Source organism: Ochotona curzoniae, unplaced genomic scaffold (assembly GCF_017591425.1).
Source record: "Ochotona curzoniae isolate NIBS_2020 unplaced genomic scaffold, NIBS_Ocur_1.0 contig_883, whole genome shotgun sequence".
Lineage (NCBI taxonomy): Eukaryota > Metazoa > Chordata > Mammalia > Lagomorpha > Ochotonidae > Ochotona > Ochotona curzoniae.
This window is the reverse complement of record NW_024466599.1, coordinates 49,913,729-49,931,583: the sequence shown is the minus strand read 5'-3', so window position 1 is coordinate 49,931,583 and position 17,855 is coordinate 49,913,729. Positions and strand designations below refer to the sequence as shown.

Below are 17,855 nucleotides of genomic sequence, written 5' to 3'. Positions count from 1 at the left end.
TTCTAGGCCAAGGAAGATTGATAGGAGCCCTCAGAGCTAAGCTCTGAACCTGTTGCCACATTTACAGAATGTGAATGAATAATGTCATTATGAACAACAAATAACAAATGTGAAGACCATGAAGATCCACTCTAGAAGGCCCACATCCAAACCTAGGGCTTCACAATAAGCACTACCTGTGTATTATTAGGACTTCATCTAGAGTTCTCCAACAGTCTCACAGCCTCAGATTACGGAGGATTACTGAACTAGATGAGAAGGAGAAAAGAAAAGGTGATTATAGTCAGTCTGAAAGGGTAAGACGGGCCTGGCACTGTGGCACGGTGGATAAAGGCACTTTCTGAGGCACCGGAATCCCTTATGGGTGCTGGTTTCAGTCCTGCCTGCTCCACTTCTGATCAAGCTTCCTGACAATGTGTCTGGGAAAGCAATAGAGCATGGTCCAATTGCTTGGGCCCTTCCACCCACTTGGGAGACCAGAAAAAGTTCCTTGCTCCTGACTGCAGACTGGCCTAGCTCAGGCCATTGCAGCCATTTGGGGAGTGAACAAGCAGATGAAAGATTCCTGTCTCTCCCTCTTTCTCTCTGTAACCCGCCTTCCAAATGAATAAATTTTTTATAAGCAAACAAACATAATAAATAAATGGATAAGAGCAAATGACAACAGCCAGCTGCATTCGCTTCTTTAAAAATCAGTAGTAAGATCCTAGCTTCTTATGAGGGGAGGAGAGGGTGTCTCAGAAGAGAAAAAAAAAGCACCAAGTGACAAGATGGGGAACATTCCTAAGCCTCCAAATTCTGACATCTGAATTGACTGGATGCTGGTTTCTGATCTTACAGAACATCTTCATTTTACAGAGAGTGGCAGAATCTAAGCAACATACCAAAGCCTCCAAGCAAGAGCACTCTGAATTCTCAGCCCAAGAACAGCACTCTCATCTTGCCCCCATTCCCTCACAGCAACTCAACACAGTCTACTATGGAACAGTGTTACTTCAAAAATGTATTTTGCCTGGGATTTTCTTAATGAATGGACCACGTCCCCACAGTAGGAATACTTTGAGGCAGTATCCCCCAATGGTGTCATATTCAACATTCAGAAAATAAAGTCTCAATCATCATGAAAAACAAGCATTTACACAAAAAGACTGGCTTGAGTATCAAAAGACCAGATACTAAATTCCTAACAAGCTGGTAAATGACAAAGTCAGAATGATTTTTCCAAAACTTGCTGACAAAACAGAGACAATTTGCTGCAACTGCTTTAAGCACTCTAGGCAGAACATACACCTGAAATTAACCTCTAAAACTGAACTATAAAAAAGAAGGCTCGAGGTGCCAGGACTACAGGCAGCCCTTACTGTGGTGCCAGTTTGAGTTCCAGCTTCAAGCTTCCAGTCCAGCTCTTACCTAAGCATCTGAGAGGGCAGCAGAAGATGGCCTAAGAACCTGGGTCTGGGTCTTGATTTTGCTTGACCTGCCCCAGACCTGGCTTCTGCAGCTATTTGGAGTGAACTGCTCCATAACTGTTTTTCAAAGAGCTTTCAAAGGCCAGGGAGAACACTTGGTGTAGCAATTTTAGCCTCGCTTGGGACACTACCTCCCATATGGAGTGCCTGGGTTGAAAGCCTGGTCCCACTTCGGAATCCAGGTTCCTATCGATATGTACTCTGGGGTACAGCAATATTTGGGTTCCTGCCATCTCTATGGCAAACCCCATTGAGTTCCTGATTCTAGTCTTCTGCCTGGCTCAGCCCCAGCTGCTGCAGACATTTGGGGAATGAACGAGTGGATGGGAGCTCTGTCTCTCCCCCTCAAAACAATAAAAATAATTGTGAAAATTACTTTAATTGTACATGTCTATCCTAACCAAAGTATGACAAAGAACATGCTTATGATCTCAAAGGATTTTCTCACCACAAAATAACTACTAGTTACAAAGAGAAAAGTAGTAATTTTACAGTGGAGAACTTGGCAGAATACCATAACCGTGTAATCCAGGTTATTATCAGCAGTGATAAGACAGCACCTACAGGTATCCCCTGATGGGACATATGGGGAAATTTATAACATCTCTGAGGCACTCTGACCAAAAATTCACACCTCACCATAATCATAATAATCTCAAAAACTTCAATTGAGGGGCAGTGCACAAAACTATTGGTCAGCAATCTTCAAGAATGTCACAGTCATGAAAGAAAGATGGATAAAGTGCATGAAATTAAACAAAACAGAGAAATCATGTTATTTAATGTAATGTGTGGTCCTGGATTGAGTTCAGAGCTAGGAAAAGGTCATTAGCGAAACATCCGAGTCTGTAGATTAACATTTCACACCCATGTTGATTTTGAGAATTATACTTTGGTTATATAACATGTTAGCATACAGAAAACTCAGCTGAAAGGTGTTATGAACATGTTCTGTACTATTTCAACCTCTTACAAATCTAAAATTAATTAACAATGTAAAAATTAATATTTCCTTTTCACTCAGAACTGAACAAGATTAGTCTAGCTATCTTGCTGTCACACAGCATTTCTCTAACCTGTGACATGGTACTCCTATGCCTCTGGCAGAAACCACTCACCTGAGATTGTCATCAGCGCCTCCAACCACCACCAAGCTGTTCTCAGCCCGAATCTTCTCCCGGAAGTCCTCCATGGCTTCAGGGTGACACTGCAGGGAATTCTGACCAATGACAAAGAGGACTGGAGTCTTCATATCCAAAAGTGGATCATCCACATCCTAGAAAAAGTTCAGGTTTTAGATTCAGCCAGCTCAAACTCACAAAGCACTGACCTGGACTCTACTCGGGAATCAGTAAGTCAGCGTGCAACTGCAGGTGCCTCCATACTGGTGTGGACGAGGCACACATGCCCCCACTCCCATGGCCAAGGACCCAGCAGTCAGCTTCGCCCCATTCTTACCCCTCTGGGGCCATCCACAGTGAGGAGAGGAAACCCAAGGCAGACAACTGCAGTGACACACTCCATCACCGACACCTGTCAAAAACAGCATGGCTTGTCTAAAGGACAACCGATTTTTACTGTTAGCCTACTCAGAATCCAGGAAGGACCTAGATCTCCCAACCTGTTCTACCCTCTCTCCTCTCCTGTTCTAACTCAGCAGGAAGATCAGAGAGACCACCATCTTTCCAAAGCAGCCCACACCTTGGTAAATAAAATCCCAAGAGTATCCTGGCAGATGGCTGAATCTGTTTGAGAGGTCTGATAGTGCTACCCTGTCAGGCCCCTCAGTTGAAAGCATTCTGCTCCCTTTCTCTTCATGAGTGCTAAATATAAACAAGACAACACAAACGTTGCCATTCTAGCTTCCAGATATTTCCAATTTCCTAGAGCAGTTACTGGCTGACTCCCAGCAACCCTGGGAACAACGAGTATGGGAAACAGCCTCCTTCTCACACTCCTATCTTTCACACTCAGCTGGACCAAATCAATCAGAAAACTTGGGGTTTGGATGTGTCTGGGACATGTATACAAACTGAAAGATGCACAAATGAAAAACAATAAAGAAGGGCACAGGAACACAACAGCAAATTCCAGAGCTATTAATTTTTACCTCTGAAAATTCTTTGTTAATTTTTAGGTGGAAAATAGTATGGTACTTACATTCAGAGAACAAGGAATTTATTTTAGTAACACATTCTGAAATGCACATAAATGAAATTATATACTTGTGATTTTCATTAAAATAATCTGAGGGAAAAGAGAAATCCACCAGGGGTAAGGTGAAACAAGCCTGGAGTGCAAGAACTAATCATCTGTCAATCTAAGCCAAAGGCCCAAGGGATTTATTACACTGCTTTACTCTCCCTGCTTTTGTTTCTGCCTAAAACTTTCCACAATAAAGTTACACTAAACTTTGTCTTCCCCAATCTACAATGCAATCATAAAAGGAAAGCATCTAGCTCAGTGTCTGCCGCACAGCAAAGGCCTCAATGGAGCAATCCATGTAGCAGTCACAGTAGCAGTAGCAGCACTGGCAGCAGTAACAGCTGATCCTAGGACAATGTCCAGTTTCTCAACAACCCTCAAATAAGATGGAAATTACTTACGTGACAGGCCACCAAAGCTCCTGTGTTCCAACCAATCAAGATAATTGGTTTATGTGGAAAATGGCTGTGAATCTTTATGGGAAAAGAAAGAAGACAGTTAGGTTAAGGGCCCAGATGGATGGAGAACAAGCCCAGAAGGATGGCCGTGCCAATGAACTAAAGTGGGGGCATTCTCACCTCCAGCACTTTGCTTCTCACTGCTCCAATCATATGCTCAAGACACTGCAGAACTCCTACCCCACTGCCATTGTTCAACAGATGAGTGGCTACAGGGATGACCTGGAGGAGAAAAGCCAGCAGAGCTAAGCTTCAAATCTCACAATTCTGCTTAATCCACTCTAAAATCCCTTCAACCCTGAAAAGTATCATTTGATTATCAAATACAAGAAGGCAAGAATGCCTCACACATGAGTTCATCTACTCTGACCTCCTTCAGCACTTTTTCTCTTAAATAATCTTACAAGGCTATCTCCCCATCCAGGAGAGAGCTCCTATTGCTCTCACACATACCTTGCCTAAGCAGGAGAGCTGAGACTGCCAGAAGCGGTGACGACGTGAGGTGGGGAACACAGAGCTGGAGGGGCCCGAGGAGGCGATGAGGATCAGAGGAGAGCCTGGGAGTTTGCTCTGTGGGGGAAAAAAACAAAAAACAAACAAACAAACAAAAACGCCCACAAATTCGTGATTGTAAAGTGCTCTTCCACAAAATCCAAGGACTGTATCTTTCTCATTCTAACCAAGAACCCTTTGTTTATGAAACTGGGTTCAGCACTACATAAAACAAGTTATAAAGTAAAAAACACATAACAAAAAAAGGATTAGATAAGGCATCTGTTATCTTCCTGCCAAAGTTCTAAGGTTTCAGTATAAAACACCATTTGCCAGTTTAGTTGTGAGCTGTCCAACTTACTGGTTTGTTGTGAGAAAGCACCCCGATGGCAGGGTCCCATGGCCGCTTGAGGAGAAGGGACAAGGCCTCAGCTCCCGCAGCCCCAGTCTTTGTGTTGGAAGACACAAGCATTCGGTCAATCAAGGTTGGGATCTAGGATGAAGGAAGAACAAAGATGCTGTTGTGTTCCTGTGCAGCCCCTTTCCAGAATGTCAAGGAAGCCCTTCTTTATTGTTTTTCATTTGTGCATCTTTCAGTTTGTATACATGTCCCAGACACATCCAAACCCCAAGTTTTCTGATTAATCTGGTCCAGCTGAGTGTGAAAGATAGGAGTGTGAGAAGGAGGCTGTTTCCCATACTCGTTGTTCCCAGGGTTGCTGGGAGTCAGCCAGTAACTGCTCTAGGAAATTGGAAATATCTGGAAGCTAGAATGGCAACACTTGTGTTGTGAAATGAGACTTTCCCACCACCAACAATCAGGCTCTTAGGAGAAAGAGCCATCATAAGCCATAAAAGACTTAAGCTAAGTCTTGTAAGCCTTCCTTGGAAGCAAAAGTACAAATAAACACTCCTCTGAAAAGCATGTTCCCGCCATGAAAAGTACATGGCTGTAATATTTTGCAAAGTAATCTAGTGGTATAAATGCGAGATTCCACTTCTACCATCTTTTCCTAGGAAATGAAGGAAGGAAGAAACAAACAAGCAAACACACACATACACACACACAAGCCAGCATTATGGAACAGTAAGTTAAACCACAACACTGCTGTCCAATATGAGGATCAATTTCAGTCTTGGGGGGAAAATAGTGGACTATGGCCCAAGTACTTGAGCTCCTGCCACTGATATGGGAGATCCAGATTAAGTTCTTGGCTGGCCCAGTTCCAGCCACTGAGGCCAACTGGGGAATGATACAAGATGGAATCTCTCTCTGTAACTCTGTTTTTAATGAAACAAAAATAAGCAAATAAATCTTAAAAACACAAATACACCAGGGTAAAATTACATAGACTCTGAATTCATCACCAATAATACAAAACGCTGAAGAAATCTAAATGTATATGTAACAGAGTAGTTAAGGCAAATTATCCATCTACTTGAAGAAAATATATATATATATCTTTTTTTGTTTATTCAAATATTAATTTTTATTGGGAAGGCAGGTTATACAGAGAAGAGACAGAGAAAGATCCATCCACTGGTTCACTCCTCAGATGGCGACAATGGCCAAAGCTAAGCCTATCCGAAGTCAGGAGCTTTTTCTGGGTCTCCCACATGTGTGTGTGCAAGGTTCAAGGCTTTGGGTCGTCATCTACTATCTTCCCAGCCACAACCAGGGAGCTGGACTGAAAGTAACTGAGACACAAACTGTACCCACATGGGATGCCAACACTTGTAGGCAGAGGATTAGCCAGCTGAGTCACTGTGATTGCACCCATCTAACTATAAATTAAGGATCACTTTCAAATGCTTGTAAGAATTCATTAATAACATACAGAAGCAATTTTGCTAAAATGTTGGATAAAACAAAATAAAATTATTTACACTCAGAAAAAAAGGATAAAAAAATGTTAATAGTGATAGGTGAAATTTTTAATTATAGGTTTCTGTATCTTGTAAATTTTCTCAATGATCATCACTAACTAAAAACAAAAACAAAAAACCAAAAAAAGAACCCCTGCCTTTTTACCTACAGAACTGCTTTCAAGTTTAGCATGTTAAAGAAATCTGTTACTGTGCCTGGTGCAGTAGCCTAGTGGCTAAAGTCCTCACCTTACATGCACCAGGATCCCATTTTGGCACTGGAAGACCTGTGCTGCCCTTTTCGAATGTTGCCATTCACCAACACACTCAGTTCCCCAGGGATCACATACACTTTCAGGCATATGTGCTGCCAGAGCAGTGGTTTTCCATGGTAGCTGAAAGTGGCTTGGGCGCTGAACTTTTCTCTGGATGTGGAGTTGTTAGCGCCTGGTCTGAGGATCTGCATCCTTGTTTTGTGTGGGAGCCCTGCTTCCCTGGCAGCCCTATTTCCCACCTAGCAGCCCTGCTTCCCATCCAGCTCCCTGCTTCTGGCCTAGGAAAGCAGTCAAGGATGGCCCAAAGCCGTGGGACTCTGCACCCATGTGGGAGACCTGGAAGACTTTTGGCTGCTGGCTTCAAATGGGCTCAACTCTAGCCATTGCAGCCACATGGGGAGTGAATCATCAGATGGAAGATCTTCCTCTGTCTCTCCTCCTCTCTGTATATCTGAATTCCCAATAAAAATAAATCTTTTTTTTAAAAAAAAATGTATTACTGTATCCAGAAATGCATCCTACTATACTGTAATTTATGCCAGATCTAGTTTTGCTATTCATTAAAAATGTGATTTCATAGGTATATAAATATAGGTTTCAGGGCCTGGCGGCGTGGCCTAGCAGCTAAAGTCCTCGCCTTGAACGCGCCAGGATCCCATATGGGTGCCGGTTCTAATCCCAGCAGCTCCACTTCCCATCCAGCTCCCTGCTTGTGGCCTGGGAAAGCAGTCGAGGACGGCCCAAAGCTTTGGGACCCTGCACCTGTGTGGGAGACCCGGAAGAAGTTCCTGGATCCTGGCTTCGGATCGGCATAGCACCAGCTGTTGCGCTCACTTTGGGGAGTGAATCATCGGACGAAAGATCTTCCTCTCTGTCTCTCCTCCTCTTTGTATATCTGACTTTGTAATAAAAAATAAATAAATCTTAAATAAATAAATAAATAAAGGTTTCACACGCTGATGTCTTCACTGAAACACCTTGTGAAATTCATTCTACCCACAAAACGTCACAGTGATATAGAGAAAATTTAATTAATTAGAAATGATTTTCAGAAAAGCAAAAGACACTTTTGTGAAACAGGAAAATAAAAGAGTACTATAGTTTAACACAGGCTGTAAGAGCTCAAAAAAGATAAGCTGCTTCAATTTTAGAAGACACTAAAAAAGATTTCCACAGGAGAGACTAAGAGATTGTAACTATGCTCTCAGTTTAACCCATGAAGCAAATGTTTAGGCAAGAGCTGCTGGAGCCTGCATTGTGGCACAGTGTGTTAAGTCACTGCCTGGATGCTAGAATCCGACATAAGCACCGATGACTGCCAACTGCTCCACTTTCAACCCAGCTTCCTCCTAACGCACCTCCACAGTAAAACATGGCCCAAGTACTTGGGTGCCTACCACAAGTGGAAGATCCAGGTAGAGTTCTAAGCTCCTTCCTTTGGCCTGGCCCAGACCTGGCTTGTGAAGCCATGTGTGGAATAAATCAGTACATGGAAGACCCGTTTCTGTGTCTCTCCCTTTCTGTAACTCTGCCTTAAAAATAATAATGAAATCTCAACAACAAAACGCTGTAGATATAGGCACCACGCTAGTACTATAGATATATTTAATCTACAAATGACAATAAAAACAAACACACAGGGGGCTGGTGTGCCATGGCATAGTTGGATAAGTTCCAGCCTGTGGCAATGGCATCATGTATGGGCATCAGTCTGAGTCCTGGCTGCTCCACTTCCAATCATACTCCTTGTTTATGGCCTAGGAAAGCAATGGGATGGCCAGTCCTTGAGCCCCTGCACCCACAAGTGACATTCAGAAGCTCCTGGCTTTGTTTTGACTTAGCTCCGGTTATTGTGACCATCAGCGAAATGAATCAGTGGATGGCAATCTCTCTCTATGTATAGAATTCTACCTTTCAAATAAAAATAAATCTCAAAAAAACCCCATTTTTTCAAAAAAAAAAGTTAAACTCTAGGGTAACATTGCGGAAAAGCTGACAACTGCCATGAAAGGAAGTGAAATACACTGCTAACACAAACTGTCCAGAACAAAAAAGATTTCACAGCTAATTTTCATCTAAAGCACAGCATGTGGGCCTGGCGGCGTGGCCTAGCGGCTAAAGTCCTCGCCTTCCAGGATCCCATATGGGTGCCGGTTCTAATCCCGGCAGTTCCATTTCCCATCCAGCTCCCTGCTTGTGGCCTGGGAAAGCTGTTAAGGACAGGCCAAATCCTTGGGACCCTGCACCTATGTGGAGGAAGTTCCTGGCTCCTGGATCGGCACACAGCACTGGCCATTGGGGAGTGAATCATCAGATGGAAGCTCTTTCTGTCTCTCTCCTCTCTATATATCTGATTTTGCAATATAAAAGAAAACTGAAAAAAAAAATACATATTATTTAAAAGTAAATAAAGCACAGCATGTGAAGTGAGACAGGCTCTTTAGAACAGGCAGGACTCCAACAGAAGGAGATGAGAGAATAACTTTCTAGTCATAGGTACCAGCAAGGGATGAGAGAGTGTGGAGTTTACTGTAAGCACAGGTGGGGATGCTAGTAAGGAAGTACGAGGATCTTGAGCTAGTTAAAAAGACTCAAGCCATCCACATGGAAGACCTGGAATGAATTCCCTTGTGGGTGGCAAGGATCCAAACACCTGAGCCACTATCCACTCCTCCCAAGGTGCACATTATCAGGAATCTGGACTGGAAATGGAGTGTCCCAAGTGATGTCTAAAAATTCTGGGGATATAGCTGGTGGAAGCAGTCAGCCAGGCAACTTACAGTAGCAAGAAAGGCCAGCTTCCTGCCAAAGAGAAGGAAAAACTATTGATGAAAAAAAGTCAAGAACTGAATTAATCTGGGACTGGTGTTGTGGCCTAGCAGATAAAAAGTCACTACCTGAAATACCTACACCCCATGTGGAAGTTGTTTCAAGACCTGGTTGTTCACCCAGCTCTCTGCTAATGCCCTGGGAAAGCTGGAGGACAGCCCTGGTCCTTGGGCCCCTGCACCCGCACGGGAGTCCCGGAAGAAGCTCCAGGCTCCTTACTTCAGTATGAGGCATCCCTGAGTGCTGTGGCTATTTGGGGAGTGAACCAGTGACTGGAAGATCTCTTTCTCTAACACTGTTTTTCAAAATAAATAAAAATAAATTTTCATACAAAAAGTTTATCTGTTAAAGAAAAAGCTGTTAATTCAAGTTGTCCACAGCTAGTTTACATTGGAGCAAAATGTACAAATATTTCCAGATGCTTTGAGGAAGCTATTACAGATCATTAACAGTTTTGATTAGGTTTATTACATGTTCAATGTTGTGCCCAACACTCTACTTATATTAATTAATTAAATTTTCTTAAAACTGTTAAATAGGTATTATCATCAGCCTCATTTTAGAGGAGAATCAAGGAGAATCTAGGCTGAGTTCACACAGATGATCAGTGAAAAAAATCGAATCAGCCAGAACCTGCACCGTTTCTCTACGAGGACAGCCTAACCTGGACCCCAACATGACAGCAAGCCCTAAAGGCATTACTGTGCAAAACCAAGAAAGCAGGGAAACATCATGATATATTTCTAACAAGTTATTAGAGCCCAAGTGGTGCTCCTGAAGACTCATCCTGTAATGGAGACCAGAAACTCACTGCCCTATTCTGTAATCCCTCGGCACTTAGCACTGTATGCTGGCTTCCTACACCATTCACATACCCTCGCTAATGAGCCTGCATCTTCCCTGGGACAATCTGACTCCGCAATGACTCAAGCCACAGCTGCAAGGCTACAATAACTCTGATTTTTAGATCCACAGCTCATCCTGGAGATGGTAGGGCTGAAGACACTCACCTGAGATGACATTCTGCCTCCTATCCAATACTGAGCCTGTAGGTTCTAGATGTATCATCCAGGCTGGACAGGCAGTGACTTTATCCAATCCACATCTTGAACCCACTGAAGAAGAAACTGGCTATCACTAGGACAGGGCAGGTACCAACCACAGCCATACCTTCCCTTTCAGCGTCTGCAAAGCATCCAGGTAGGCTGCCAGCATGGGCAGACTCAAGGTCTCCACGAGGGTAGTATGTAGCCACTGGATCAGCTTGGTGTCCCAGCTTACACTTGCCAGGGCCTGTCGTACTCTCCTTGCACACTTGTCCACGGCAACACGGCGCAGCACTGGCTCATTACAAGCCTGAAAGATAAGTGGAAGTGATGAAACACAGGAATCACTTGGTTATGGGAAGGATAAGTGAGTCAGCCAGTGAGGCCTGAGCCAGGAAGAGCCCACCGTGGGCAGATTCCGGTATCTTACCCCTTCATTGGCCAGGCGGGCAAGCCGGTCACACTGCAGGGCTTTGAGGGTCTTGTTGAATAGCTTGTTCTGGGCCACTGTCCAGCCAGTCCTATAACGGAAACTCTGAGGAATTAAAGTCACACCCTGGGACACTCCCCACAAAGGTCCACCCTACAAAGATTATGTTTTTGTTTTGTATCCACTATGAAAGACTACAACTCAAATATAACCAAAATCTAAATATCTGAGGTAAAAACAGAAGACCTAAATTCTGGTCCCAGTATGACCAAGGAGTCAAATGGGGATATATTTGTATTAATACACACACTGTAAAAGGCAAGACTGGTCAGTCACAAGGCAATCTTTTGGTGCAAGGAAGGCTAATGATTTATGTACTGGCCAAAGCAAGCATTAGTAAACAGAAGCTTGATAGCATTATACGAATGCATTTTCAGTTCATAAACTTTATATTATACATAAAAAGAGACAGGTTCAGAAAGTATTTTTCTGTACTAAAAGTTAAGACTAAAGTAAGTTCTATTTAAGGGCCCAGTGAGGTAGCCTAGTGGCTAAAGTTCTCGCCTTGCAACTACTGGGATCCCATATGGGCACAGTCCGTATTCTGGCTGCTCCACTTCCCTTCCAGCTCCCTGCTTGTGGCTTGGGAAGGCAGTAGAGGATGGTCCAAAGTCCCTAAATTCTTGGGACCCTGCACCTGCGTGAGAGACACAGAAGCAGCTCCTGGCTTCAAATTGGATCAGCTCTGGCCACTGTGGTCACTTATGGAGTGAATCAATGGATGGAAGATCTTTCTGTCTCTTCTCTCTCTGTAATTCTGACTTTCCAATAAAAATAAGTAAAACTTAAAAAAAAAAAAGAGTTCTATTTAAAGTAGAAATTTAATAGACATATAACTGAGAAAGTGGACATTATTTCACTTCCTAATATTCTACACCACACTAATTCCTCTAACTTTTTCACCTATTTTTTCGTTTTCTTTTATATATGCCAAACAGCAAACTTATTTTTGAACAGCCTGCCCCACATAAGTTACCATTTTTTTTACTTAAAGATTTCATCTTTTTTTTTTCTTTTGAAAGGTAACATGAGAGAGAGAGAAAAAGAGAGAGAGAGAGAGAGAGAAGGAGAGACAGAGAGATCTCCCATCCAATGATTCACTCCCCAAATGGCTGCAATGGCCAGAGCTGGACAGTCCAAAGCTAAGAGCCAGAAGTTTCACGCAGGTCTCCCAGGAGGGTACATGGGCCCATGTACTTGGGTTATTCTCCACTGCTTTCCCAGCAGGGAGCTGGATTCAAAGGAAATGGTTCAACAGGGGCTTGAACTGGCACCTAGGTGGCGGCTTTACCTGCCAAAGGCAACCCCTATAGGTAACAGCTCATGTATCAGCTGCTCCACTTCCAATCCAGCTCCCTGCTTGTGGTCTGAGAAAGCAATGGAGGATGGCCCAAATCCTTGAGCTTCTGCATCCTTGTGGGAAGACCTGGAAGAAGCTCCTGGCTCCCAGCTTTGGACCAGTCAAACTCTGGCCATTGTGGCCTTTTGGAGAGTGAATCAGTAGACAGAAGCTTTCTCTCTTTCCCCTTCCCCTTTGTCTCTAACTTTTTCAAGTAAAAAAAAATAAATCTTTTAAAAATTCATAAACTCAAAATGGTGGGAAAATGATCATTTCACTAAAATTCAAAGAGGCTCTATGAAATTTTACAAAGATGGAATTTTTACAGTCAAAGAACATGAAAAGAAAAGCAACAAAATTAGGAAATACAAGGTTGGTGCTATGGCCATGTGATTTAAGCCACTGCTTTGACTCTAGGCATCCATATGGACACCACTTTCAGTCCTGGATGCTCTACTTGCAAACCAGAAACCTGTTAATGTCCAGGAAAGCAGGGGAAGATGGTGCAAGCGTTTGGGCCTGCACATCCACATGGGAAACTCAGAAGAGGCTCCTAGCTGCCAGTTTCCACCTGGCCCATCCTCAGCTATGCTATATTGGTGAGTAAATCAGAAGATGGAAGACTTCCCTCTCTATAGCTCTGCCTTCCAAATAAAATAAATTAACCAAATACAAATTAAGATAATAAAGTATTACTTTCCATTTTGCAAATGGATAAAAATTAATACTATGCTGCAAGGGCATATGAAAACATACTACTCCATATTCCATTGGTGGAAATACAGCAGCTGACTTTTAAAAAGTCATTATGGAAAAATCATTTTGGGAAAGAAATCACAAAACCTAAACCACACTCTGTCACATTCTCCTCAGAGTCCTTGAGTGGTCCCAAATCAATCAATTAAAAGCCAAAAGGGCTGTGTGTGGCCCTCACCACCTCTCCAACCTCCAGCAAGGCAACTGCCCCTCAATTACTTTGCTTTAGTCATGCAGCACATCATGTCCCCTACCTTGCCATGCACACCAGCACACTCCTGCATTACAGATTGGGCCACTCCTGTTCTCAATCTGAAACAATGGCTCCTTCACTCAGCTTCTTCAGGTCATTATTCAAATGTCACAGTCACAGCTTTGTTTGACTTAACCCTATCTGAATCCCAAACCTATTCAAAGACTCCTTTACTCTCTTTTCTACTCACATTGCCATCTGAGACATTACCCATTTTATCAATTTTTTTATTTTGTCTCCCTCTGCAGATTTTAAAGGCCAGGATGGATGGGATTTTTGTCAGTTTTGTTTAAATGATGCAACCTCAGCTCATGAAAATCAGCCTATGAAACTGTGGAGGGTTGTGTGTATGGTGCATTCTGTAAGTAACGGTCCAAATTCAAAGCCTTGCACTTTATGCTTTACTAAGCACACGAGCACAGGAAAATGGAAACATGCTCTTCTCACTGGTAAAGAGTTCTTCATTGTACGAAGCTGCTCAAGGTGCAGTGAACCAACAATTTCCCTCCTCTTACTTCCCAACAAACCAGCATCACTTCCATCATACCATACCACAGATAGCCTAATTCCTATAGGGCATCCCTCTAGGAACAACAGTGGCATGGCCCAGAGCCAGCAAACAAAAGACAAACTACCCTTTGTTATTCACATGTACAGTGATTCTGGTGTCATCAAAAACTGTAAATTATCTAAGAAGAAAATGTCCCCTTTCCTTACAATTTTTCACTTGCAGAATCCAAGAGAATTCCAGCTAGGAGCCAGGCCCACATCCAGCTCTGCAAGAGATGCCCATGTACCTTGAGTCCCCTGAACAATTAAGGGGTAGGGTGGGGGACATTTAGTGTTGCCCTTCAAAGGCCTCTAGGAGTCCTGGTGTGATAGCCTAGAGGCTAAAGTCCTTGCCTTGCATGCGCTGGGGTCCCATATGGGCACTGGTTCTAATCCCAGCAGCCCCACTTCCCATCCAGCTCCCTGCTTGTGGCCTGGGAAAGCAGTCAAAGATGGCCCAAAGCCTTGGGACCCTGCACCCGCTTGAGAGGCCGAGGCTCCTGGGTTCAGTGGAATAACTGGTTTCAATTCCAACTCTGCTTCCTTGCCAATGTGAATCCTATGAAGAAAGCAGATGATGGGAAACCAAAACTGAGTTCGAGGCTTAGCTTAGCTTTGGTCCAGTGATGGCAGTTGTGGGAATTTAGGGTGGAGTGGGGTGGAGGGAACAAGATTCCTGTCTCTCTGTTGTTTAAGTAAAATGAAAATAACACAAAGATACAACAAGGAATAGGTATTTGGTCTAGTGACTAAGATGATCTCACAACAGAACTCCTGAATTCGATTCCCAGCTCTAGTTCCTTATTGTAGCTTCCTGTCAGTGCACACTCTGGGAGGCCAACAGTGAAGATTCAAGTAATCAGATTCCTGTCAATGAGAAACCTCAGTGAGGGCCAAGACGCCTGGCTCTGACACCCATCAGCCTCACCTTTTGAGGGGAGAGTGAACTGGCAGATGGGATCTGCCTATCTACTGTGCAAGTAAAAACAAACACACAGATGTATCCAAGCCTAACTGGGATCCTACACTATCTACTGCAACAGCAAGAGAACAGCTATAAAGGCAGTATGTGATTTCTTTGTGAAATTAATCCATATTTTTAATAGTAATAATATTGCTGGCAATTAAAATGTTTTTGCAAGAACCTTTTTTCATCTTGAAGACTGATTTCCAAGTGAGAGTTAGAGATGTTCATAGAGTAAAAATTTACATATATATTTGTTTTCCTTTAAGATTTGTTTCTAATGGGCCCGGTACGATAGTGTAACGGTTAAAGTCCTCGCCTTGAATGTACCGTGATCCCATATGGGTGCTGGTTCTAATCCCAGCAGTCCCGCTTCCCAGGAAGCCTGTGGCCTGAGAAAGCAGTTGAGGATGACCCAAGGACTTGGGACCCTGCACCCATGTGGGAGACCTGAAAGAGATTCCAGGCTCCTGGTTTTGGATTGGCTCAGTTCTGGCGGTTGTGGCCGCTTGGTGAGTGAAGTAGCAGATGAAAGGAAGGTTTTTCTCTCTGTCTCTCCTTCTCTCTAAGTCTGCCTTTCCAATAAAGATAAATCTTTAAAAAAAAAAATTAGGGGTCTGGCGGCGTGGCCTAGTGGTTAAAGTCCTCAACCTGAACGCACCAGGATCCTATATAGGCACCAGTTCTAATCCTGGCAGCCCTGCTTCCCATTCAGTTTCCTGCTTCTGCCCTGGGAAAGCATTAGGACGGCCAAAAACCTGGGGACCCTGCACTAGCATGGGAGACCCAGAGGACTCTGGACTTTAGACTGGCTCAGCTCTAGCCATTGCAGTCACTTGGGGAGTGAATCACTGGACAGAAGATCTTCCTCTCTGTCCCTCTTCCTCTCTATATATATCTTACTTCCAATAAAAATAAATCTTTTAAAAAAAGAAAAAAACCAAACAAAAAAAGATTAAGAAATTTTAATTTGCAGTTCTAAGAAAGGAAACAATGCATATAATCAATCTGTGGCATTGGCAGAGCAGCCTTACTGCCAGCAATGATGCTCATTTATAGCCAACCAGGTTGAGCCAGGAATACATTTATTCACTTTCAACAATGTCTGGAGGTTTCTCAAAGCCAATTAATCTCATTTCAAACATTAATTCCAAAGAGAGAATGAGGTGTAATTGATTTATGAGACACCAATAGCACTTCTAAAATGACCCTATTATTTAGCATATAATAGGATGTTTCCCCTATTTGTTTTTCTTACTCTATATTTACTCGGAAACCCAAAAAGATGAGAGCAAGCAAAAGGCCATGAACAAAAGGGGAGAATAGTTCAAAAGCAATTTAGAAATTACCACTATATGCTAATGACAGCTAGAATTAAATTTTGAAAACCACAATGATGACAAGTCCAAAATCCAAGAAAAAGTTCTTAGAATTGTTACTGAATACAAAACAAAATGATTCTAGAACTGAAACATGCTCTCTGTATTTTTTCAGCTTCGTGGGAGGCTGGAAAATTAAGAAGGGGGAAAAATGATCTAACCCAAGATTAAGATAAAGAGCATGCAAAGATATAATTAAGGAAAAATTTAAAAACAGGAGACAGAATTTTAAATACAAGTCTAAACAGTCAAATAGCTGATGGGAACTGCGGTGAGTCAACTGGCTCCCCACTACCTAAACCTACTCCCTTTTCATGCGTGTAAAATGCCTTTTCTTCATTTCTAGATGAGATCAGATGATCTTTTGTTTGCCATGCCCTGACTGAAGCTGAATGATATGTTGACCTCTGGCTCATCTTATTCAAAACAGCCAAAAAGGCCACATGGGTCCGGCAACAACCTGGCATTTTCAAAAGCACTCTATTTCCTTGACTCTGTTTCAAGAGGGATGAATTCAACGTTAAAAGATCTAAGGGACTTTTAAAAAGATTTGTTTTATTTATTTGAAAGACAGAAAGAAAGAGGGAGAAAAAGAGCTGGTTCACCACCTAAAATGCTGGACCAGGGCTGAACCAAGTCAAAGCCAGGAGCTTCACCTAGGTTTTCCACATTGAATGCAGGATCTCAAGCAGTTATGTCATGTTCTGCTACTTTCCAAGGACCATTAGCAGAAAACTTGGTTAGAAATGGAGCAGCCAAGATTTGAACTAGTACCCAAATGGGATGCTGGCATTGTAAATGGCAGATGGCCCCAGGGCATTTGTTTTGTTTTGTTTTGTTAGTAAGGCAGATATACAGAGAGGAGAAGACATCGTGAAAGATCTTTCATCTACTAGTTCACTCCCCAAGTGGCTGTAATGGCTGGAACTAAACTGATCTAAATCCAGGAGTCAGGAGCTTCTTCTGGGTCTCCCACGTGGTGCAGGATTCCAACGCTTTGGGCTACCCTCCACTGCTTTCCCAGGCCACAAGCAAAGAGCTGGATGGGAAGTAGAGCAGCTGGGATACAAACCAGTGCCTATATGGGACCCTGGCACATGCAAGGCAAGGACTTTAGCCACTAGGCTACTGTGCTTGGCCCAGCCCAGGATATTTTTTTAAGCCACAAGTTAAACAGGGAATGACAAGGAATATCAGAGAAACTAATAAGTCACACTTCTGAGACAGGAAGGTATAAAGCAAAAAGCATAGAGGAAGGGAGGGGAGAAAAAGTAACTCAAAGGTCTTAAACTTAGAATTTCACACATTCAACACTCAGATTCCTACACAAGAATCTTAATGTTGGATACATACTTAAATTTTGGATATATAGAATACTAAGATAGAAAAATTATAAAAAATTCACATGGGGTCAGTATGGTGGTATAGCATACTAATCCGATGCCTGCAGTGCCAGTATCCCATATGGACACTGGTTTGAGTCCT

General features: G+C 43.0%; 1 protein-coding gene across 5 annotated transcripts in view; it reads right to left on the bottom strand.

The window, feature by feature from the left end:
* The window catches only part of KANSL3 (KAT8 regulatory NSL complex subunit 3), a 47,792-nt gene that overhangs the window by 14,606 nt on the left and 15,331 nt on the right, over window positions 1-17,855 (bottom strand). For all 5 annotated transcript variants that reach the window (XM_040993497.1, XM_040993498.1, XM_040993499.1 and 2 more), the window contains 8 exons: window positions 11,071-11,161; window positions 10,765-10,950; window positions 4,986-5,117; window positions 4,586-4,702; window positions 4,253-4,354; window positions 4,076-4,147; window positions 2,928-3,002; window positions 2,588-2,745 (listed from right to left, as the gene is read on the bottom strand). In XM_040993497.1, the coding sequence (XP_040849431.1) occupies window positions 2,588-2,745; window positions 2,928-3,002; window positions 4,076-4,147; window positions 4,253-4,354; window positions 4,586-4,702; window positions 4,986-5,117; window positions 10,765-10,950; window positions 11,071-11,161 (933 nt within the window). The remainder of the gene's footprint in view (window positions 1-2,587; window positions 2,746-2,927; window positions 3,003-4,075; window positions 4,148-4,252; window positions 4,355-4,585; window positions 4,703-4,985; window positions 5,118-10,764; window positions 10,951-11,070; window positions 11,162-17,855) is intronic.